Source organism: Esox lucius, chromosome 8 (assembly GCF_011004845.1).
Source record: "Esox lucius isolate fEsoLuc1 chromosome 8, fEsoLuc1.pri, whole genome shotgun sequence".
Lineage (NCBI taxonomy): Eukaryota > Metazoa > Chordata > Actinopteri > Esociformes > Esocidae > Esox > Esox lucius.
Genome location: NC_047576.1, coordinates 17,532,351 through 17,556,575, shown reverse-complemented (window position 1 = coordinate 17,556,575; position 24,225 = coordinate 17,532,351). Strand labels below are relative to the sequence as shown.

At 42.8% G+C, this 24,225-nt stretch overlaps 1 protein-coding gene across 5 annotated transcripts; it reads left to right on the top strand.

Moving 5' to 3' along the window:
• Positions 1 to 1,179: 1,179 nt before the first annotated feature.
• ect2 (epithelial cell transforming 2) lies at positions 1,180 to 23,880 on the top strand. Of its 5 annotated transcripts, none has more exons than XM_010871942.4 (26): positions 1,182 to 1,511; positions 2,266 to 2,424; positions 2,574 to 2,653; positions 4,621 to 4,716; positions 6,134 to 6,316; positions 7,028 to 7,117; positions 7,270 to 7,377; positions 7,987 to 8,060; positions 8,205 to 8,335; positions 8,807 to 8,922; positions 9,245 to 9,307; positions 9,831 to 10,047; positions 10,702 to 10,826; positions 11,595 to 11,714; positions 11,818 to 11,886; positions 12,035 to 12,145; positions 12,517 to 12,613; positions 12,802 to 12,883; positions 13,016 to 13,094; positions 13,717 to 13,836; positions 14,628 to 14,766; positions 19,057 to 19,211; positions 19,959 to 20,066; positions 20,225 to 20,365; positions 20,909 to 21,266; positions 22,910 to 22,998. In XM_010871942.4, exons 2-25 carry the CDS (start codon positions 2,295 to 2,297, stop codon positions 21,239 to 21,241), a joined length of 2,967 nt encoding a protein of 988 aa, XP_010870244.2. In that variant the 5' UTR covers positions 1,182 to 1,511; positions 2,266 to 2,294; the 3' UTR covers positions 21,242 to 21,266; positions 22,910 to 22,998. The 5 variants fall into 5 exon arrangements, with proteins under 5 accessions (XP_019904575.2, XP_019904576.2, XP_010870244.2 ...); XM_010871941.4 differs by having other exon boundaries at positions 2,216 to 2,424; XM_020049016.2 differs by lacking the exon at positions 20,909 to 21,266 and having other exon boundaries at positions 1,180 to 1,511; positions 22,910 to 23,880.
• The last annotated feature ends 345 nt before the right edge of the window (positions 23,881 to 24,225 follow it).

The following is a 24,225-nucleotide window of genomic DNA, read 5'->3' as shown; positions in this document are numbered from 1 at the left end:
TTCCCATTCTGACATTCAGTTTGGAGATCAGAAGATTGTCTTGACCAGGACCACACCCCTAAATGCATTGAAGCAACTGCCATGTGATTGGTTGATTAGATAATTGCATTAATGAGAAATTGAACAGGTGTTCCTAATACTCTTTTAGGTGAGTGTATATCAAATAATTGCTATTAAACTTTGTCATAATTTATTATTATTCATGTGATCTGGGCTACACCTAATTAACTATAAAGGTATTGCAAGCCAATAAATGCACAGTCATACTCAATGTTGAGAAACCATGATATAACAGAGTAATCAGTTCATCTGAAACGTAGGGGATACATTTTTAAAGCACAGTACCTACTGTTAAAGACGGTGGTATCATGCTATGGGGCTGTTATATTTAGTGAGGACAGGGTCTCTGGTCAGAACAGGGGGAATAATAAATAGCTCCAAATCTCATTACATTTTGGCACACACCCTACTGTCAACGGCCAGAAAACTGGTAACATTTTTGTTCACTTGGTTTTCATATTTTCACTTGTTTTTCATTTTCCCTTCAAATAAGGTCTGTGTTTCATGTAGGCTTATGACACAGCCATTTTGATAACAGTGTAAATATATATAGGACAAGATGACTTTTATAAATATTTGCTAAATAAATGCAAATATATTTTTTGTAGAGCTAATTGAAGCAAATATGTTGACCAACATCACCTTGACAAACCCCTGGGCCAGATCGTAGTGACACCATGAAATGAGATGATGCCAATCAATATCTCCCTATGCCTCTAAACGAGAAAATTAAGTCAAGCAAACCGACAAACTAAGCTTCTTTTGACAGCAAGGAAGAAAAAACCAAAATAAAGATATCTTTAGTACAAGCGGTCTCGTTTTTTTCATGGCAGCATTATGCCACCATACACATAATGCCCCTTTAATTCCGCTCTGTCTTCAAAAAGTAATTTCTAATCTTATGTTTTAATGTTTCCCGGCTGAGATTTGTTTCACTTAGCTCACCGCTGGAAGCACGATATTAACGAGCATAATTATGTGTAAAAGCTGGACCGTGAAATACCATCCCTCTGTCCATCTTCATGTGTGCATCGTAGTTTGAATCCACGAGCCAATCACATACCGTATATTGCCGCTTCAGCGCATGCTTTCCCATTGTCGTCCAATCAGATTACAGCCACCTTGTTTGCACTGCTTTTTGAATTCAGTTCAGAGGGATACAGTACAATCAATGACCAAAACAAAATGGATTAGACTGAAAAACAATTTATTTAATCTAGAGTATCACATTTTATTCCGCGTTCTCAATATGCATTAACTAAAATTTAAAACAGGGATTACAAATGTTGTTTTTGCACTATAAGTTGTTATAGATAGTTTTAGAGAAAGGATAAATATAAAAGTCTGCCGGAGATAGCAGTGTGCTATTAGCGGCAATATAGCTAGCTGAACTGGTCGACTAGCCAGTTTACCGCTGTAACCTACGAGTATTTTTTTTGTTACTTCCAAAGGTAAGTCATTCAATTTTTTATTTATTAATCTTCTATATATGAATAGTTTAAATAACATTAGTTAATTAACATAGCTGTAGAAGGTAATTACATTATTTGTGTGCTATTTAGGTAGCCCCTTATTAACCAAGTAAGCGTGTTGACTAAAGTTATTCAGGTAAAGTTTAACACGTTCTTGTGCTGCGTACGCCTGTACTATAGCTAGCTAACTGCATTATCCAGTCTGGCTGCGTTTTACAAATAGCCACGGACAGTTTCCATAACGTAACTTTAATTGTGAATTCACTCAGACATTTGCGCTTTTTGCTAGTTCGTAACTCGCTACTGTGTGTAAATTAATCCAACGTTGTGGTTGAGGGACGGGAACATTTCATTTGACGATTAATATACGGTGAGATTTAACACCCAATCTGGACACCGAACCTGAAAATAGCTGACGTTTAGTTACGTCGAACTAACGTCGTTAGCCAGCGAACCGTTTGGTTTACCTGGTTTTTTCTTGCTCCACCTAACTCGGACACCAATGTGCACATAGATGGTTAGTTAACAATGCTTAAATGTAGCCATCAAAGTTAAACACATTTAATGTGGCAAATTGTTCTTCAATATACGGTTGACAGTGTATCAAATCAACACCACACCAAGCCAGTTCAGACTCAAAATAATATTTATTTCCATCTTTTTCATTCCAATTGGTTTGGCAGTTGACCCCCTCCCCCAAGGTCTCACTCCTAACTTTGGATTGTTTGGACAGGACTGTGACACCACCCTTGTCACACTGCCATGGCTGACAGCAGCATAGTTACTTTGGGGACAGCTCGGAGCCTTCTGGTGGACTGCTCTGTGTATGACTCCAGGATGGCTGAGACAACTAAGGATGTATTCCTGGGTTTGGGCTCCGAAGACATGGAAGGCAAGAGATTCCCCTACCCTCAATCAGTGTGATTTTAACTGCCTTTTACCTTAGGCTGTCACTCAAAACAGGAAGGACTTCTTTCTATGATTGCTTTTACATTACCTTGGAGATTAACTGAGTCCTTCGTCCTCTGTATTCTGTTTTAGAGATGCTGCCTCGGGTCGTAACCAGAGTTGTTCTTGTGGGAGAAGCTGGCAAAAATGGAGCACTTGTCAAAGCACTGCAGGTAGTGTTACCTAATATTTTTGCCCTGTTGTGTAGGTTATCATAGTGAAAACATTATTGCATGGTTAATGTTGTTTTTATTTTAGGGAGATACTTGGGGATTCTGCATAATTTCATACATAGCTACTCAGACAAACTAATGATACCACATTTCTCTGCTTGCATTTTGCTGCAAGTAATCTAGGGTTAACTTAGTGCAATTGCTTGGGACCTTCAGGGAAACTAGCCAGCTCATTTCAAAAGCAGCAAATGGCATTTCTTACTTAAGCTTATAGGCTTACAATGCTAGATATGGTCATCAATATTTACCTTGTTAAAGGGATAGTTTGTCCTAGATTCATATTTGGGTGGACACCTTGAGATGTTGTTAAAGGCCCTTGGAATCATTTTTCACATCACGACATTGTTCACCTCTGTCCCTGCCTGGAATTGGCATCGCCCAAATTCATGAATTGAAACTGTGCATCCCGTGCAACGTAAACTGTATAATAGTATAAAAAGGCTGTCCATCAGTTTGTCCAGCTCTGGGTAAGTAGGAAAATACATGTCCTACTCCGGAAAATACACTAAATTACAAAATCCTTTAATAAATGTGTAGAATATTGATTAATATGTATATCTTTGTATGACTAAAATAGCAGCTACCCAGCTTTAGAACAGTTGCTTGACCTGATTTTATGAGCTGGATAGTACCCATCAGACTATCTGCGCTAAGTTAACGGTTTCCTTCAACTGCATTCAGATAAATACAGTTGGTGTTCCTTCTAGCATTAACTTTACTCAAAACTACTTCATTTAGCAAGGCATACTACTTATTACTGGGTGGTGAAATTGTCCCACCAAGCTAGTTATTCTAAAGCATTCCCAGTAATAAGATGACATTGTTTCTTAATGTTATCATGGAATGCTGTTTTGTGGTTTGTTGGTTTCAATTTGTACACATTATTTGAATTATGTTCCGGTCATCCAGCCGCCTAGTATGACAATATTTGGCCTGTGGCTGAGTCTTTAGCCTTCTACCTTTATGAATAAATTGCATTTTGGAAGCTTTTACATCTGTATGCAGCGATAAGAATGGTTAACTCCAATAGTAGGAATGATATTAGGCAGTCTACTTCTTCCTGGAGAGTTGTTAAATCATTGCCACTGCATATAAATAAGGACATTTTGATTTGTTTACAGCTTATGGCTGTTGGTTATGTTAATCTTCTTGTCCTCCTGGCAATCATATAATTTAGGCTAACTATCTGCTTAATTGTATGCTCTCATAAGGAATTTGAAGTCGCAAGATGTTGTGGTGTTTAGAGGGGATTTACATTAGTGATTTGATAGAACGAGGGGAGATTACCTAGCCCTAAATTCCATTATTTTTATTCCAGTACTATGAAAGTTGAGCTCATGCACAAGAGAGAGAGGGCTGGCTTGTCTGGGCCAAGATGAGAAGAATCTCAAAATGGTCCTCCAGTTAAACTTCAGACTGTGTCCTGTCCATAGCCTTTAGAGACCCGCTGCTGTCAAAGCCCTCATGATGAAGGCAGGAAGGGAGCTGTGTCTGTGGTGCGAGTCAGGGGAGGGAGGCAGGAAAGGATGGGCTTTGTCTGTGAAGGTGAAGCCGCGGCGGCACAGGCCTAACTTCTGGGGAATAAAAACGCTTTCACCCCCGGAGATCATCTGAGACGCTTGTCAGATCTGAAGGCTTCTTTAAATGATCCATTTCGTTTGCCAATCTGTAGTAGTGGCACATCCGCCAATGGCTTAATCAGAGGGGGAAGTCTGCCGACTGAATCGTCAAAAAAGTCCTCCTGTTTCTTTGAACTTTATTAATTTAGCTGAATCCCCCGCCCCCCTGGATCGCATTTGACATTTGTTTGAAGTCCTTGTCTTCTGGGTTGCAAGGACACAGGCCCCCTTGTACTGAGATTTGTCAGTTTGGTGTCGCCAGCTTGACACCAGTGCTTCATTTTACAGGCCGTCAGAATAATGGAAGTCCCTGTGGTTAAGATTAAAGGCGGGGAACCTGGCGCCGAGGCTGGCGAGAAATTGATAAAATCTATAGTCAATATGGTATGTCTTCTGTCCGGACCTGGAGTGTTGTTGCATGCTTTAATACACCATGGGGGTCTCTTTGCATGGTCAATCTTGGGGTGATTGGTGTGTGACTGCAGCCCTGTACCCACAATTACTGGTAAATGTCACTTGTTTCTTTTGTTAACACCTGCTGTCCGATTTAATTGTCTCTAACATATTGATCTAACATGCTCACATTCATTCCTTTAATCCTTTGCCTTCTGATTCATGGTGGGAATAATTATTTGGAGGATTTTATTTATTGAATACTGTTTACAGGTGTCATGCATAAGTTCACCTTTTTCAACTCCATTATCTCTGATTTTATGTGAAGTGCTCTTGAATCAATTTCTGCTTCTGACTGGATTTAGTGAGTTAATCAGAATCAAATAACACCTTTATCTGAATACAATCTGGAAATAGTTTCACGCGGCATTGAACAATGTCATCATGGCTTCTGTCGGTCTGTCCGTCCATCTCTGCAAATTAATTTAAGGCTTTCAAAGTCCCAAAAGAACACATTCTTGTTTATTGTGAACTCGCCTAAATGTGCTGCTTTCACAATTTTTAAATCGATAATGTATACTCATGATTAGCTGCAGATCACAATGTTAAAACCCCTTATTAAGGAAGAGCTGCTTGTGTACTCTACTTTAACATAGCCCATGAATTTGATTTGTTTCATTAATTAAATATAATGGAATAGATGTCTAATCGCATTAGAGCAGTCTCTAGCAGAAGTTACGTTTCCTGATGTGATTCTTTACCGGTTACTGCAACGCATTGCCTGCTGTGAACAGTTATCAGTAGACAGCTTTGATGAAATGGGTGGTGTTTGTTCATTAACCGACTGAGTGTGCCGCCCAAAGAACTTACAGGTCCCGAGACAGCCCACTCAGATGTTCCCCAATCATTTTCAGGACTCTACGCTGCACATATTTTACTCAAAAATCCACAGAATTATTTTCTCCTGGAAGCTGGAATTTTTACTGGAGTGAAATGAAGGATTATGGCTTAATAGCATTCGTTGTTTTCATTGTGTACCTATGCGCCACATTTTTCACACCTCCACAAAAAGATATGGTGGCATGTGTTCTGTAACAAGCTGTCTCAGTAGTGAGCTGTCTCCACCGCCTTGCTGCCATGGACAGATGGGTGTGGGCAATAACCAAGACAACATGTTTTGATGTGGAGGAGTTGGTCTTGTACAACACCTGTATTTCACGCTTTCCACTAGTTACCGGCCAATGTGGGACTTGTTTGTTACTAAAATGGGCTCGGTCGTTACCAGAGGTCAAATATTGTGTGAGATTTGCAATAACCTAAGATGGAGCTTTGCTGTTTAACTATAGTTACTCTTCTAACTAAACCTAACTTGAGATTTGTCGGGCATTAATTCTTTTTTAATCAACAGGATATCAATATTTCCTGCATAAAGACTGATGACGTGAAAGAGTTTGGCGATGGTGAAAACACAGAGTTTGAGACAGTGTTTGTTCTCGAAGACTTTGATTCCTCTGACTACAGCTACCTTTACAAACATGATAACCGGATCGTGGGGCCCCCGGTTGTTTTGCACTGTGCATTACGAGAGGAGGTAAGGACCAGGACTGAGGAGCAAATCACTTCCCAGAATAAACCTGCTCACTAGCATGCCTCACGGTGCCATGTATCACCCCTCACAAGTTCAAGATGAGAGGTTTTGTTACAGCCCAATGTAGGCGAAAAACTTGGCCTTTCACGTGAAATAGATTTATTGGATGGTTTCGATTGTTGTCGTGAACCCTGAGAAAAGCAGAGCACCTGCTCAACATGGTCCGGTTACTTCAGAGGAACCACCCACCTCTGGCCACAGATCACTGCAGATCTCCTCAGTCACCGCTGTGAGGTGAATGTAGATCTACGGTGGAATACATCAACGAGGACCTGAGCTGCCACATAAGGCTTAAAATATGAACCACAGAATGACATATCCCCTCCCTTATCTACAGAATGAGAACCCACCCACCACCACCATCTACACAACCTTGTAACTTGAATATGTAACGACAGAGTAGATGCATTCTGGGATTTCTGGCCACTGGTAAAGGTGGCAGTGTATAGCCAAAAGGCATCCCTGAAAATGGTTCGGTTTATGTAACATGCTGCATCTTTAACATGCATCGGCCTTAGATACACTACGACTGACCATTAAATCCACCCCCTCACACAACAAATGAATCTCCTGAAAATGTGTGGAGGAAGTGATGCATGAGCTCTGTTTTAACTGAGACCTTTAAAATCCATGTTTGTTTCCTGTTCACCGCAGCCCCTGCCGTTTTTCTCCCGTCCTTTGTACTCCACCACCATGCTGCACTTATCACTGTGTTTCACCGGTTTCCGCAACAAAGAGGAAGTTGTAAGTGGAAGGCGTCCCGAGTCGGCTCTTATTTGTAACAGTCAAGGTTTTGGGCTGAGGCAGCCTCATTACACCAAGCACATACCAAGTAGCATGTTACAGAGAGGGATAGTCGTCTGTGTCAAATGTCACTCGTGCCTTTTCCTTTGCAGAAGAAATTGGTGAATCTGGTGCATCACATGGGAGGTGCCATTCGGAAAGATTTCAGCGCTAAAGTCACTCATCTCATTGCATACTCAACTCATGGCGAGAAGTACAAGGTTTGCAGAAGACCCCATCTTTCCTCCCACATGGACTAGCTTGTGTAGGCCTAATCCAAAAGTTGTTTCCTCCCCCCTGTACTTTAGGCTGAAGTTCTTCGAACTTAGTTCCGCAGTACAGTTTAAACCATCAAAACTAGCTGAGCACTAATAGATTCCATCACTTGGTCTTTGAAGTCGATAGATTCTCTTCAGGGAGTTGTTCTTAACTCTTGTTAGCTTCTTTTCTTCCCTACATGACATTTCAGTTGCCAGCTGAAGTTTTTCGGTTTATTGATTCTCAGTAGTTTCGTTCGCTTTCCTCAACACCCCTTCTTTTTCTGAAGTGAAAGCTTAACTTGTTTAGATGTGTTTTGCTCCAGCACTTTAAACGGGGGGGGGGAAGCAGCCTGGTTCTGTTGACAGACAGACTGAGACATTTTACATTGGAAAATGTCTTACTGTTTAACAAAGTACAAGAATGATGTCAGTTTCAATACACATGGCTTTTTCCACCCATCCCAGGCTTTTAAGGAGGAAGTTTTTCTTTTTTTACCTACATATCAGACACAGCCCACAGCTTTAAAGAGTAGATGATGATGATATGACATTCCTCTCTGTCTCTAACAGCTTGCTGTGTGTATGGGCACACCCATCCTCACCCCGACATGGATCCATAAGGCGTGGGAACATCGAGATGATGTGCAAGTACCTCCTCCAGACACTGTCTTAGGCCCACTGCACTCCCCCTCCTTTCCCAACAGACTTTGGTTTTTAAACATGGTTTGGGTAATTTAATGAATGTCGTCATGTAGAAGTAGGAGTGCTGACATCCCATGTTCTTACAGTCAGTTCCATGCCGGAGATGAAGCGTTTCGCACAGAGTTCAAAGTGCCCCCGTTTCAAGACTGCGTGCTGAGCTTTCTGGGCTTCTCCGACGATGACAAGGTCAACATGGAGGAAAGGACACTAAAACACGGTATTAGCCCTGAAACCTGCTGGGTTCCTATTAGTTAGACTGTTAATAGGTGCTATCCTAATTTGGTTCCTCCATTGAATCTATCATGCTCCACCTAAATGCTCTTTTCACAAAGTGATCTCATCTCACCGTGTCTCAGACATTACCAATTAGTCCTGTTCAAAATCCAGTTCAGGTGTGCAGAAGGTTCTTTGGGAAGAGTGATGCTCTGTTTCAATTGGATTGAATCAATTGTCACTTTTGTCATCTCAACCCCTGATTGGATGCAAGGTCATTTGAAATGGATAATCATCTAACTGGTGTCGCTCAGCATTTTTCTCATTGTTTGATACGTTCCATCTAGGCTTTACTAAGACTGCTCTAAATGCACATATTCCTCTTTAATGTTCTGTTGTTGTTTTCCCCTCTTCCTCATATGAGTGAGTCCTTTTTGGTGTTTCTGAAACCCTTATCCCAGTGTGTTTCTCCAAGGTGGTCGCTACTTGGAGGTTGGAGATGAGAAATGCACTCACATGGTGGTGGAAGAAAACTCTGTCAAGGAACTTCCATTTGTACCATCAAAGAGGCTTTATGTTGTCAAGCAGGAGGTAAATCACTTGCATGTAGCAGGCATCCGAAGGCTCCACCGAACCAGCAGAAGTCAGAGATGAACGCTGTTGGTGTTTAAACAAAAATGGACTTGTGTAACACAATGTCATGCATTTACGCACCTCAATTTGTCACATCTACATTGTAATTGTCTTGAAAATAACGATTGAAATGCGTTTTGGTTGTGTTCAATGTGTTTGGTTGTGTCAGTAGATGCTCACTTGGATAGATCAATATATTCTTTTTTTTATACTACTTAAATGATTTGAACAGAGCACTGATGTTTGTTGTATTAATACTCTGTTTCTCTTCCTGTTTAAGTGGTTCTGGGGAAGTATACAAATGGATGCCAGAGCTGGGGAGTCCATGTACTGCTACGAGAAAGTACGCTTCTGACTGTCTGAGTAAATCTGATTTCTTGTTAGCGGTGCCGTTCCAGAAGCCTATAGAATGTTCACTGTTTAGAACTGGATTGCCAGCATCCTGAATTTCCCTTTTCAAAGAAATATGGTTGGGTCAATCTGAACAACTGAATTCAAATGCAAATGTTCGATGTCATAGTATTGAAATGGCTTCCAAATTGATATTGCTGCTCTGGTAACATTTTCCTATCATGTAGCGTGATTGCCAGACGTCTCTGTCTGGATTGTCAGAAATGATGTAATGTAATGAAACTAAATTAGCGCATTCTGACAATCCATGAATTGTGCATGTCAACATGGGCGGTATACTTCAACCTGTTGACACTTCCTAGTCTGACTGCTGGATGGCCACGGTGATAAGTTAGGCAAATCTAGTTTCCGTTTACTAGGATTATAACTTCAGTTTCTAATGACCAAATGACGCAACGCTGTACTCCCGGGTTCAATCCATACATCACCATGTGCCTTATTTCTGCTTCACTCAGATGGACAGTCCTGTGATGAAGAAGGCAGTGTCCCTGTTGTCCCTCAACACGCCCAACAGTAACCGCAAGAGGCGGCGTCTCCGGGACACCCTTGCCCAGCTCACCAAGGGAACGGAGATCTCCCCGTTTCCTCCCCGGAAGAGGCCTTCTGGCGAGGTCTCCATGGGCTCGCTGCTGGATATCTCTAACACCCCGGAGACCTGCAAGGACTTGGCAGGTGAGAGCAGCAGTCATGTTGCCCCGGGGCTGACGCGGGTTTCACAGGGCTGAGGGAACCAGGCTGTGAGCTGGTGGTTTGTCTTTCAGAGTACAGTGTAGAACGCAGCAGGGTCCATGCTGAGGCTGGCAGGTGCGTGAGGAGTACAAGGGACAGAACCAGTGGAGGAACCCACCATGAGTGGCCTTTCCACTGTACTAGCACCCCGATCCCTCGGCTGGAAGAAGGGATCCTAGGGGCCCCAAAGGGTCCCTGGCCCCGGCCAGCCCAGTGCCACGCCACTGAGGCTTCATGGATGGACTGGTCCCAGGAGTCAGTCTGTCTCAGCGCAGGGCAGGAGAAGACAGGTTACCAGAGCTGAGCAGTTAATCTTATGTGGCACCATACTAGAAATAAATCTGTGGCTGGTGTGTAGAGGATGACATTATTTTGAAATGCATTTTATTTTGTTGCATTCCAAAATGATTCTCACTAGCTAAGATTAAAACCCCCAAAGCTTAAACAGAGCAGCCTTTGCAGTGCATGTTGTCCTGTCAGAATTAGACTACGAGCCACGGAGGAAGTCAAAAATAAGTACCACACCTCCGAACGGAGATAATCCCTCCCAATGTATCCATCACAGTTCACCTCTTGACCTCCCTGGCTCTTTTACAGAGCACTCCCGGCCCTCGAAGAGCTCCACCCCCACCAACCTGAAACAGTCCGCTAGATGGCAGGTCTCCAAGGAGCTGTACCAGACAGAGAGCAACTACGTGGATATTCTGCACACGGTCTTGAAGGTTTGTTGTTGCTGTTGATCAGGCCATTCTTTGTCCCATCGCTTTCACTTTGGCGGCTCTCCATCTCTGCTATGGCATCTCCTCGGTTCCCTGGAAATTGTCTGCAAACCGCACCACCGGATTTTACAAGCACCAGACCCCCCCCCCGCCCCGCCCCACCCGCGTTGACATATCCTCTCACCAATCCCCACTTTGACACAGTCCCCAGCAGTGTCCTTAGTACCATGGCCCAGTACACTGCACCAGGCCTGCTCAGACAGATGGCTGGCGTCACCTCTTTCACATAGACTGCTGACTAGTCGACCCTCACGCCCTCTGCAATCTACAGTCAGCTCAGGAAAGATCCTGCCGAAAAGTGGAATAGCCATTCCTCCATTGTGATCCACTTGTGGTGTTAAAATGCCTCTTTAGGACACTGGCAATTATAAGCCATTTTGTCCCCTTTCCCGAAAGTCAAGTAATAGCTTTAATGCTTCCAGGCTGAAGGGGAATAATTTCTTGCAGTTGACTATCACCTATTCTTACTTATGAGGGAATGTGGGTTATTGCAATTAATACCTGCCCTCTAAATTCATTATTCGGTTTCCCGAGAAAATGCATTTTTCATGCACAACTACTATTCAATTTGACATAGTGATTGCTTATCCATACCAACTATTTTATAAGTCCAAGCCAGTTGATTGACCTCTGCCCATTTGTATGTGCTGTATAAGGAAATGGTGGGTTCTAGGCTGTCTGAGGCTCACCTGAAATGTCTTTTCCTTTTAGCTGTTCAAACTCCCCTTGGAAAAAGAGGACCAAGTTGGAGGGCCCATTTTGGCCCAGGAAGAAATCAAGACCATCTTTGGCAGCATCCCAGAGATCTATGATGTACACACCAGGATAAAGGTGGGTAGTTGTTGCCTTGAAATGTCAAAGATGACCGAGCCTGAACGACCAGACCAACAGGTTGTCTAAATGCTGTCTTTAACTCTGTTGACTCTTTTGTCAGGCTGATCTGGAGGAGCTGGTCATGGACTGGTCCGAAGACAAGAGTGTCGGAGACATCATTCTCAAATATGTAAGTGTAACAGGCACTCTACCTGTGTAAGATCAGTTGTAAGCGTTGGAGAGGGGTACGTTTGGTAACGGCATCTGCCAAATGACCTTAATGTAAATATGTTGTGTTGAACCATTGTGGGCCTTTTGGCTGCTCCTCTGTCTGTCAGTCTAAAGACCTGGTGAAGGCATACCCGCCCTTTGTCAACTTCTTTGAGATGAGCAAGGACACCATAGTGAGATGTGAGAAGCAGAAGCCCAGGTTCCATGCTTTCCTGAAGGTACGTTTCCACTGGCCAAACTGTTGAAGCAGTAAGGCGTAGTGAAAAACCTCTTTGGCAGCTGGCAATAAAACACCTTCTGAGGTGCCTTGTTGCTTTTAGAAACTAGTTACCAACATAGTTGGATTTTTATTTCTATTTTTTAATCATTCATGTGTGCTATATCAAGTATTGTTGGTGTCTATTTATAAATAGGCTCCATTTTATTGGGGCTCTAAAAGTTACCATTATATGCCTCAACTTAAAGGTCATGCATGGCTTGTCACTTATGTACCATAAGCTCTGAGGAAATGTCTGTCTGTCGGCGTGAGTGTTTGAGTATAAGCTGCGACCTGCCTGTCAGGCTTCAACCGCTGTCTCCTTGCCTACAGATCAATCAGTCGAAGCCTGAGTGTGGGCGGCAGACACTTGTGGAGCTGCTGATTCGCCCAGTGCAGAGACTGCCTAGTGTGGCCCTCCTCCTTAACGGTACCACCCACAACCACTGCATCGTCTTGACCAGCGGGTTGTAGGCGTGACACACATGGACGTACTCCTTGGAATGCGTTGTGCCCTGCAGTAGGAGGCAGAAATAATCCCAGCCGTTATCCGGTGTTAAAATCTGTCTTTGTCAAATCTGCCCGCTCTTGACTTTACTGTGTTTATCCTTCCTGCAGATATAAAAAAACACACGGCCGACGACAGGCCTGACAAAATCACGCTAGAGAAGGCCATCGAGTCGCTCAAGGAGGTTATGACGTGAGTCTTCTGTTCTTCACCAGACATGCCTGCGCTCAATTGTTAAGTTGAGGCCACGCCCACTATTCCCTGCGTTTGCCTAGGAAGTCGTTGTAGCGGCACTTTGGTCTGAATACATTTCTAACTCTGCAGTCACATTAACGAAGATAAGAGGAAGACCGAAGGACAGAAGCAGATCTTTGACGTTGTCTACGAAGTCGACGGCTGTCCTGTAAGTCAGCTGCTTACTCACTGGAACGCGCCAGTCCTCTAATCCGCAAATGGCTCTTCAGCAGTGCCAGGCCCCCCACTATGCACTCAGACAGATATCCCTATCTATTTCAGCGAATTTCCCTGGGATGTATATTTCACACTGACGGTTCACATTAGTATCTTGTAAATGCATGGCTTATTGCACCAGAATCAACTTGATAACATGCGATTCAAGCTCCATTCAAACCAAAAGTAACTGTATGTGTGAACCAACCCATTTTTCTGTGTGCTAGCGTGACTATAGTGGAAGATGATATTAGAGGGATTGAATTAGTATACCTCCAGCACTGTGCTGTTAGTATAGACCTATTTATCTCCATTTGAATAAGCAGTGCAGCCAAATGAATAAACACAGTTAATGACGGTGGGGGGGTTTGAACGACTAACAGGAGGAGATGTGAAAGCCCCTTCGTCAGCCGTGCAGTGAAATTAAAAATGTGTAGACAACTCATTAATAGCGAATATGGCCTGTCATTGAATCATGAATGTCTTTCCGGTGACTGTGTTAATTTATTTATTCACAAATGGCTGCTTTGATGTCTTTTGGGTGTGTGATATTCATCCTGTCTCTATCCCTGCAGGCCAACCTGCTTTCGTCACACCGCAGCCTGGTTCACAGGGTGGAGACCATTGCCCTGGGAGACCAACCCTGCGACCGGGGTGAAAACGTCACCCTGTTTCTATTCAACGACTGTCTTGAGGTAACGCCCGCGTCAGTTACCTGAAGATCATAGCCTCCAGGCAGGCATGGCAGATATCATGCCTTAAAGGAGAAAATTATAATATTTGAACGCATGGTCACCCAAATGGCTGATGACCAAGACATGGCTGTCCGGGTTCCGACTATACAACGCTCCCGAAAAACGCTGTCCATGCCAACGCCCTCAGTCATTTCAGAATATCTCGCTTGCTCCTCCCCTTCATGACATCTGGGACTTAAGATGCTTTGCAAAAAAATTCTAATTCAATTGCAGGGAGACTTTTGAGGGGAAAAAAAACTGAATTATTTATGTGTGTGCAATCTATCGTTGCTGACACAGCTTCTTATCTGTTTCCTAATTAGCGAAGTGTTGCATTAGAATGGGAGGTTGCAATGAAATCCGGGAATGGGCGTTGTTGATGCCGGCCTGGTCCAGGAGTGTTCAGAACAGCCTGGTAATGAGCATTGGGAGAGCAGGGGCTACGCTCTTAAATTATTCATTGATCAACTACTCTGTATTCATATCTTCCCTCTCCCTGCCCTCATTGGACAGACCAGAACCCCTCCCCCGGCCCCTCCGTCCTGGCCAATTTAACATGCGGCTAACAAGTTGCACCGTTTACCTTTTATGAAAAGGCCCTATCGATTTGTCTCAGCGTAAGCGCTATGACCCCTCCCCGTGAGACTCACACTCACACTTCTAGGGGAGAGTTTAGGCCGGACTAAAGGCTTGAGGTTCCCTGAAGTCTTCCCCTACTTCAAGTGCATGTCTCTGTGGCTCTGTATTTGTAGATTGCCAGGAAGAGACACAAAGTGATCAGCTCATTCCGGAGCCCTGTGGGCCAGACGCGGCCCGCAGCCCAGCTCAAACACATCACCCTGATGCCCCTCTCTCAGATAAGGAGGGTCCTGGATCTGCAGGACACGGATGGTGAGTGAGCCATAGATCCTGGCATTTTCCCTGCCTACCTTCCAGACAGTGTTGTTTACATTTGCAGTTAAGCTTTGTGATGTGGATCTCTTTTGGCGGCTGATCTCACTGGTTCAAATGTGATTTGTCACGCGCTTATATAACACCAGGTGTAGGCTAACAGTGTTGTAAAATGTTTTGGGCCTTTTTCCCCGCGTTAAAGTGAAGACATCAAAAAAAATCATTTAGTAACCAAAAGTGTTTAACCAATCAAAACGCATATGTTTTAGGCTATTCAGAAAGTAGCCACCCTATGCCTTAATGACAGCTTTGCACACTCTTGGCATTCTGTCAACATGAGGTAGTTGCCTGGAATGCTTTCTTGAAGAAGAAAAAAACATTCTTGAAGGACTTGCCACCCATGCGCAGCCCTTGTTGACTGCTTTTCCTTCTCTTTGCTCATCCCATTTAATCTCAAGTGGGTTGTGGTCAGGTGATTGTGGGGGGTCAAAAATAGCCCTGGAGGTGTTTTTTGGGTCATTGTCTTGTTGGAAACTAATTCTAGTCCCACTTAGAACAAACCAGATGGGATGGTTGTTGTAGCCATGCTGGTTGAGTGTGCCTTAAATTGTAAATCACCAACGGTGTTACTTGCAAAGCACCGCCACGCCATCACAACTCCGTCTCAATGCTACACGGTGGTAGGAACCTGAAATGTGGACTCATCAGACCAAAGGACCCATTTCCATCAGTCTAATGTAATTTCTCATGTTTTTCTTGGCCCAAGTAAGTCTCTTATTGGTGTCCTTCAGTGGTGGTTTCTTTGCAGCAATTTGACCATGAAGGCTTTATTACCACAGTCTCCTCTGAACAGTTGAAGTGTCTGTTACTTGAACTTTGAAGTATTTATTTGAGCTGCAATCTGAAGTGCAGTTAATAGCTGATTTCTGAGGCTGTTAACTCTAATGAACCTACCTCTGCAGCAGAAGTAACTCTGGGTCTTCCTTGTGAGCAGTCCTCATGAGAACCAGTTTCATCATAGCACTTGATGGTTTTTGCGAGTGAACTTGAAGAAATGTTCAAACTTCTTGACATCTTAAAGAAATTATGGACTGTTGTTTTTCTTTGCAGAAAACAAACAAGCTTACCAGCTTGCACTTTCTCCTGCTGAGTTGTTTTCTTTAAACAAACACACACAGGTGACCTGACTGATTCAGTGCTATTACTTGAAAGAATGAACCTCAAATTCCAATGTGACCAATAAAACATTTGAGGCACCCTATCACTAGGAGTCGCTAGAGTGTGACAACACAACAAGCCAACCCTTTCCAACATCCAAGCGTTCCCTGTAGTTAGTGCTGAGCCAATGTTCGTTCCAAAATATTGCCGCAATGACGCGAGGCAGTGAGTTTTGGGGCCCCTCGTATTGCATAACCGTCTTAAAGTATCTACTAATATCCAAATGTTAAACTTTAAAGAAGTAGTTAGAACAGTGTTGTCTTATCCAGAAACAACCTGTGGTGTTATCGTGTCTACTTGACAGATTAGTGCCCTGCTTTATGAAGACTAAGACCTTCATTGTTTAGGCCAATAGTGGACCATCTCAACATGATATTGCCATCTGTGCCCTTACCCACAGCGTTTTTACCTTGAATGGCGTCACTTCAGACTTAAAAGTCATTTGAGCAATCACATCATTTCTGCCTCCGGAGCAAATCTGCCTTCAGAACAGGTTTCATATGGAGAAAGGCTAACCTGCTTAACATTCATTACTAAGCAACAAGAGCACTGCTTGTTTGTGCTTCCTTTGGGTGAATGCGGTGTACTCCGAGCATGTTTTTATTTGGTTGGCTTTTTCCTCGTCTTCCCTGTATCCTTTTGTTAATGAGAAATCTAATTCATAAGCAAGCAAACTAGACAGCCTAATATTGGGAGTCAACAGTGACAGTGTCTGAAATGGGGCCTTGACACAATCAGGCAAACATCTCTCTCCCACCAGCAATAACTCTGCTTGTGTTTGGCCTTGTAATGGAGCTGCTGGATATAATTTCACTGTCAATATGTACTGTATTAGGGTTATTGACAATTTTCAGGAGTGGCGGAGGGGTCGGGAAGTAAACTTTAATGAATTAGCATTTAAATACATTGTTTGATCTTCACAGTTCTTGTGTCTGAAACAATCAGTTGGAATCTAATGGTTTAATAATACAAAATTCATGCATCTGGAAGCATTTGGGAATGTGGAAACAAGCTGCATGATGCTAGCGTGAATTATAAGGCTCCTGACATTTCTACCCTGTTTTCAAATTTAGTGTAGTTTATGAGATCTACAAAGATTGACTGGAGTTAATGGATTTAACTTTATTTTAATGCAGGTACATGCTTCATCTTTATGACTAACACCTTGGAGTGACAACAGATGTATTCTGATCCTGCTGGAACCTTCTAGGGATTAATTTAATGTATTCTCCCATTTCATTGTAGCCCCAAATACAGAGAAGAACAGAGTTATATTCACCCCTGGACATAATAATGCTAGAAAGATATTTAGGAAACAAGCTAGAAACCATTACCATGTTAGAACAGCTAGAAACACAAGAAGGAAAGCTTCTATGGTATAGCTAACAAGCAGTCATAAGAATAATAGCAGCAGCATCATTTAGTTATCTAAAGACATTTAGTATATATATTTACAGTAACCTGCATAATGGCATATGTAATAATTAGGGATGGGCATGCATAGTCGAATATTCGAATACCCGAAATGTATTTTGTACTCTAATACTTGTGTGTATATTCAATATTAACCCCCATTTATGTGTATATTTTTTAGTTGTTGAAATAAATATACTTGAATGTTATTTTTCTAAATACTTTTAAAATTCCAAGATTTGTTTTTACATATGCCAATATACTTTTAAAAAATGTTATGGTATAAAGTTTTAAGTAATTTTTATAACATTCGCTCCTTCACACGTTTGTTGTTTTACGTTCCTCAATCAAAGCAGTAGAAGTGTGGTCGGGCCCAGCCAGTCAGAATGACACAATATATATATTTCTTAGCCTACTGTTAGCAAGTGGGCGAAAGTCAACTAATTCAAGGGAAGATGGATTATATTTACTGAATTAATGTTACCTCTGGAAAAAATATTTGGCCATAAAACACTGTTTTTAGCTGTGAAATCGAAAGGTGGTTGAGAGTGCAGAAAACGGTGAGTTAAGCAAATGGCATATAGCTGGCTAGCTGTTAATCCAAGCTGTCAAAACAGATCATGTGTACTCTAAATCCTCCTAAACTGCATCTTTACTGCATGTTTTTTGGTCCCCTCTACTGTCTACCTGGTTATGTACACCATCGTTCAAAAGTTTGGGGCCACTTAGTATTTACATGAAATGTGTTTGAATAGGAAATATAGCAAAATGAAGAGAAAATATAGTCATTGACAAGGTCAGGAATGATGATTTTTAATTGAAATAATAATTGTCCTAACTTTGCTTTTGTTATAAATTAGAATCCTCAATTTTCAGAAATTACAGCCTTGCAGACCTTTGGCATCCTAGTTATCAATTTGTTGATGTCGTCTAAAGAGATTTCACTCCATGCTTCCTGAAGCATTTCCCACAAGTTGGATTGTATTGATGGTCACTTCTTACATAACATATGGTCAAGTTGCTCCCACAACAGCTCAATAGGGTTGAGATCCGGTTACTGTGTTGGCCACTCATATAGACCGAATACCAGCTGACTGCTTCTTCCCTAAATAGTTCTTCTCTAGTTTGGAGCCATTCTTTGGGTCATTTTCCTGTTGTAGGAGGAAACTGGCTCCAATCGAGTGCCATCCACAGGGGATGGCATGGTGTTACAGAATGGAGTGATAGCCTTCCTTCTTCAAGATCCCTTTCACCCTGTAAAAATCTTTTTTTTTTTAAAAAAAGTGTGTGTGTGTGTGTGTGTGTGTGTGTGTGTGTGTGTGTGTGTGTGTGTGTGTGACAACATCAGTGTATTTTAACCTCTGACATTTTGTCATGCAGAAATTAAGTATATCTGCATTATAAAGATTCATTATTTTAACTATTTTCTTCAAATTCAACTTCGTAAATCCATCTGTCTAATGCTTTCTGATAATGTGTCCCCAAACAAAGTAGAAATATGTATTAAGAATGTTTTTATTAACTTTAAGATTTAGTCTATGGACACAGTGTCCTTCAGCTAGTGGATGTTGATAATACCCATTTAGTTTGGCAAGAGACCACTTCCATAAATGCTCTCCAAATCTTGTTCAACCTACTCTCACATCCCATCTCTCTCAGATTGCCAAAACTCCTTTGCCCTGGTAGTGCGGCCGCCCACGGAGCAGGAGAATCTCCTTTTCAGTTTCCAGCTGACCACCGAGGACACGGAAAAGTCAGCCTGGCTGAAGATGCTCTGTCGCCACGTGGCCAACACCATCTGCAAGGCAGACGCGGTAAGAGAGCAAGAATGGGCCTCTTGAGGCCCAACAGGAGCTGGGTGGAACAGGTTGTCCCTAGAAAACCAACTGCAACACGTTCCCTGTCTGCTCCGCCTCTCACTAGTGTAGTCGGAATGGCCTGAGGGGCCTCATCTCCATGTCCTGAAACATCTAGTCTGGAGGTTGATGAGGACATACTTTTTATAATGTTATTTTTTTTAAAGTCAGACCCTCGTTTTATTTTCGACAGTCACGAGTGATGTTGTGCCAGAGGCCGTTTTTGTAATTGTAATCCTATTATATTGTCATCTGTGAATCTGAACGATGAATGTAATTAGAACTGGAGTTGTACTTGAACTTTAACACTTCAGACTCACATGCTGATTTGGTTTATCTCCTCTAAAGTACCTAATGTTTTTCACCTGATGTAGTTGTTGAGGCTTTGAATTAGAACGGTAACTAGAAATCTGTTGCTCTAGACTGACATGTTTTCTGTCCTCATTACAAACCGATGTAAAGCTGCTGTGGTAAGCCCAGGCAGTCCTGGCTGTGAGGTGTCAGCCTTCCACTAGGCGGCGACATAAACCTCTACAACATGCTAAGCCTGCTGTCTTAATTGATTCACTGGCTCCTCCCTGCAGCCTGAATACCAATGGGCTGCTGCTGCTTGAGAAACGGCGTCAGCTTCTCACTCTTTGCATTTCAGCAGCCAGGCTGAATCGGACAGATGTATTTATTTAAGTTTGTTTCTGTTTTAAATAGGAAGATCTCATTCAGTGCACTGAGCCCGACTCCGTCCAAGTGAGCACCAAGGATATGGACAGCACACTGAGCAAAGCCTCCAGGGTCATCAAAAAGACTTCAAAGAAGGTGATGAAAAGGGACCTTCCAACTAGATAAGCTCTTCTGTATCCCTTACAGGCACAAGGCAGATATTACAAATCACAGCTGCCTGTTAGACATGTTAAAGCCATTCACATTCTGATTTGAGTGTTTGCGTGACTGTTATACCCCCACCCCCATTTTAGGTAACAAGGGCATTCTCCTTCACCAAAACACCCAAACGAGTGCTCCAGAGAGCCTTCCTGGCCAACAGCACCCCTGAAGACAAGAGCCCTGGCCCCAGTTCTGTGAACATGTGCCATGTGGGAAGCAGTTCCACCCTGTCTGTAAGTGCACCCATTCATCCATCTATTTACCCCATCCACCCACCCCTCTACGCCAAATGGTCTGACCTTGAACAAGGCTAGTCGAGAGGCTAACGGCGTGCTCCAAGTCAAGAGGAGGTAGTCTAATGGCACTCTGCATGTTTTCCCTTTTTTTTTTTTTGGCTGACATGGGCGATGTTTGATGTCAAAATTGCTGTTCCTCCAGTGCAAGTAATTTCCATTGAGTTGAACGGCTGCAATTTCCAATGAACAATGTTTCAACGTTTTCCTCCCTTTTAAAGAAAACAAATCTGTTTAGTTATTAATTTTCCATCCATCTTGCCGAGTTAGAAGTGATGGCGGTTTAAATGTTGCCATCTTGGAAGTCTCGCTTTCTGAGCAAGGTTACCCTAACCAGACTGGTAAAAGATGATTTATATAATATTAAAGATTTGAAGAGTCATGCAGTTTTTCTTTAACTGGTGTTTTAAGTACACCAGTGCAGTGGTGGGATAAAACCAATCTGCTTTGACCCTCTTCTCCAATGCATTGTTTTCTGACTAGATGGCTCGCTCCACCTCTACGTTCAGCCTTAGTGCCTCCAGCAGCACCTCTCCGGGCGTCGTGGTGCAGCGCTCTAACTCCCTGGACCACGCCCCTTGTCCCCGCCCCCGCGTTCCCGTCTGTATTCGCACCCCCAGCACCCCTGACCGTGCCCCTAGTCCGCCCTGCTGCGAGGAGACCCAGTCTAGGCTGCAAGCCTCTCCCACCAGCCCTCCAAACTCCAACGGCCCTCTTTCTTCACGGGTCCCATCCAAAAGGAGGCTTCCCCCTGGGGGCTGCAGGGACCCCCCAAAGGCAGGCTGCCCGAGTCCCCGCAAAGAGACCCTACTCTAAACGTCTGACAGACCGCCGGACTGACGTGAGCATCCCTACTCTGGTTGTCATGTCCCTTTTAACTCACAGGGATAGGTGCTGGGTGGTGACTCTAACTATAAATAGGGCGGCACGCGTATAATAATGTGCACTGGTTTTTAATGTTTTATTACCCTTTAAATTGCTACTACTAGTGTGATTGGTGTTGCTATCAATTTTCCCATCAACATTGACCCATATTCACAAGCTGATTCTGTTTCACCATATTTCTCTGGTACGGGCAACTCACTGTAGCCAACAGACTCATTTAGGTTTGTCCCGACTCTAGCTGTACTGTTGTCTGGGCAGTCCTCCTGTGGTCTCCTTCCTGCTGCATACCTCTCACTTCTCCCCACTAACTTCAACCAGCAGCACCAAGCTACACACTCACTCCAAGCTTTTACATAAGCTAGTCTCTCCCAATCCCCTTTGGAACAGAGGAGGGTTGTCTCTTTAGAGCAGTCACAGCAGCCCGTGATTCGGTTATGAGCTGTGGCCTCTGAAGCAATAAATGTGGCGAAGACAGTGATTTAAATTATTTTTTTAATATCAGTCTTCTCACTAATATAATCCAATAAAGGCCACATCTGTGTGGCACCATATTTAAGTCAAGACATGTTTCTGTCTCTGAAGACTCTGGGCCTTTTGGAAATCAATCACTGCAAATTTGAGACAAAAAATCAAATAAGTCCCGGGGTTACACGTGTGCTCCTATTATGTTGCTCCTTGCTGTGCCACTGCCTGTTTGTCTTAGGCCCTCCAATTAAAGCATAACGTCAACTCAAATCTCATTAACCTGCCCAGACCCTGTTCAAGTGAGACTCACAGTGGTTATGGCAACAAGGACACAGCGGATGACTGCTGGTGCATAAATCAGGTGGCGATTCAGACTGGCCTTTCCCTTCACCCGAGTATTAACCGGTAGCAGCCTTAATGAAGGAGTGTACGTGACGTGTGCCAGTGTACCAACATTCCATATTTAACACCTGCGTTACCATCGGGGAGTCTCTCAACGGCGGCCATATGGAACAATTTTAACTAGCCAGCGCTTTCAAAGAAATCACCCTGCCTTTTTAATTCGGTACTTTTCACATTGGCCTCCCTAAGTTGCCGCGGTAACGCATCCATGGTTCCTTTTTAAAAAATGGATCAAAATCATCAGCAGTAATAAGCATCAAATGGACAGAGAGAACGGTGCATTTATCACCTGATACAATGTTGTTATTTGGTTTTAAACTTTTTTTTCTTTTTTGCAAGTCGGGTGCAGAACGGTGATATTGACGTCACTCGCTCGTTTAGTTCAATGCCAACATTTGGCCAGGAAGACTGAATGTAAAAGTAATTAAAGAAGACTGGTGTATATAAAACGACCTTGTATCATTCACGAAGCACTTCACACAAGATTGCTTCTGCGGCCCACACGGCAATCTATCTCGGCGTTGAGACTTTTAAGCGGTCCTCTAGGAGCCCGGCCGTACACATGTGATCAGAAAGCCCTCGCGTCGAATGACTTAAGCACTCAAGTGAGCACTTATCATCTTTAACCCCGCAGTCCAAGTCATTGTCCTTAAAACGAGCACTCCAGGGGTCGTTTTACGTTTTGGAATAACATTTCCTAACTCAGGGCCCCTGTCTCCTGTTTCCCTACAGGCGATGCACTCACCCTCCATGGTCAACCTGCCATCCATGTTCGAGAGGAAGTACCACACGTTCAGCCGCTCCACAACCCACCTGTTCTGATTGACTCACGGAGGAGCGAATCGGTGCTATGCATTGTGAAATTCTCCCTCCAGTTCAATTAGCTCACCTATCCACAATGGTACTGCAGATCGGTACGTCCTGTGAGGGTTTGATTACGACAAGTTCCAACAGATATTGCCCGATTTGGGAAAATGAAGGATTGCTACTGTGTTAAGCCAGCCTCATGTCCTGGACTTTTTGGCACATTTGATTAACAGCTAAAGAAACGATATTCACTGACACTTTTTTTTATATATATATTTATATCGTTTTAGAGGTTTAGCTCACTGAATGATTAACCAATGAAAGTATTAATTTGTTTTATGGGGAAAAGCCTGTCAGTTTCTTACTATAGTCTCCAGCTTTTATAAAGCTCTGTGTTTTTACTTTTGATACAAATTATCAGGATTAGGGGAACAAAAGCATACATTAGCATAAGCTCTGTCTATTGTGTCTACCCTTTTTTTATATAAGTGATTGTTTTATGTTGTCAAGTGGGTGTTTATGTTCGAAAGGGACTAAGGATATGTTTCACTAAAGTACATATTTATTCTCCAGAATCTCTTTATAAATAGTCTTTAAAAAGCCTCTTGCTCCTGCTATTTATGTGTAAATGTATTTTTCTTTTTTGTCAGTCATTATCTGTAATTGTTCCGGTGGTCTCATTGTCTTCCTCTGTATCAAATGCACTTACAAATGTACATGATCCAACTTAGGCTTTTTTCTGATTACTTCTTTAGTCAACACACAATGAATGGAAAAAAAGAAATAAGCATCCCTCCCATTCATTTGTATTGAATAGTGGCTATTATGCAGTCACTTTTATTATGGTTTGGAAATGAATAATTTGACTCAATTTTAATAAAATTGCCTCGATTGAATGTTATGTAAATGTGGTGCATTATTTTGGCTAGGTTTAATATAACTAAAACATACATCTCATGTCGATAGCAAAGTCAATGCAAGAGAAAGATAGTCGGTTTCTTCTATGTGAAATATCCTACTTGAGGGAAAAAGTGAAAATCAGAACCCTATGGAAGTTTCTGCAAAGAAACCAGGAAGCAATAAATGACTGCCAGAAATGAAGTATTGATTTGGAGAAATGTTAACTGGATGCCATTTGCTGGCCCTGACCACCCACTCCATTGAAGTGTTAAGAATAGCCCACTCCAGAAAGACCAAAGCAGTGATTTTCCTCATCTTTTGTCCCTATCCGACCGAGTCAT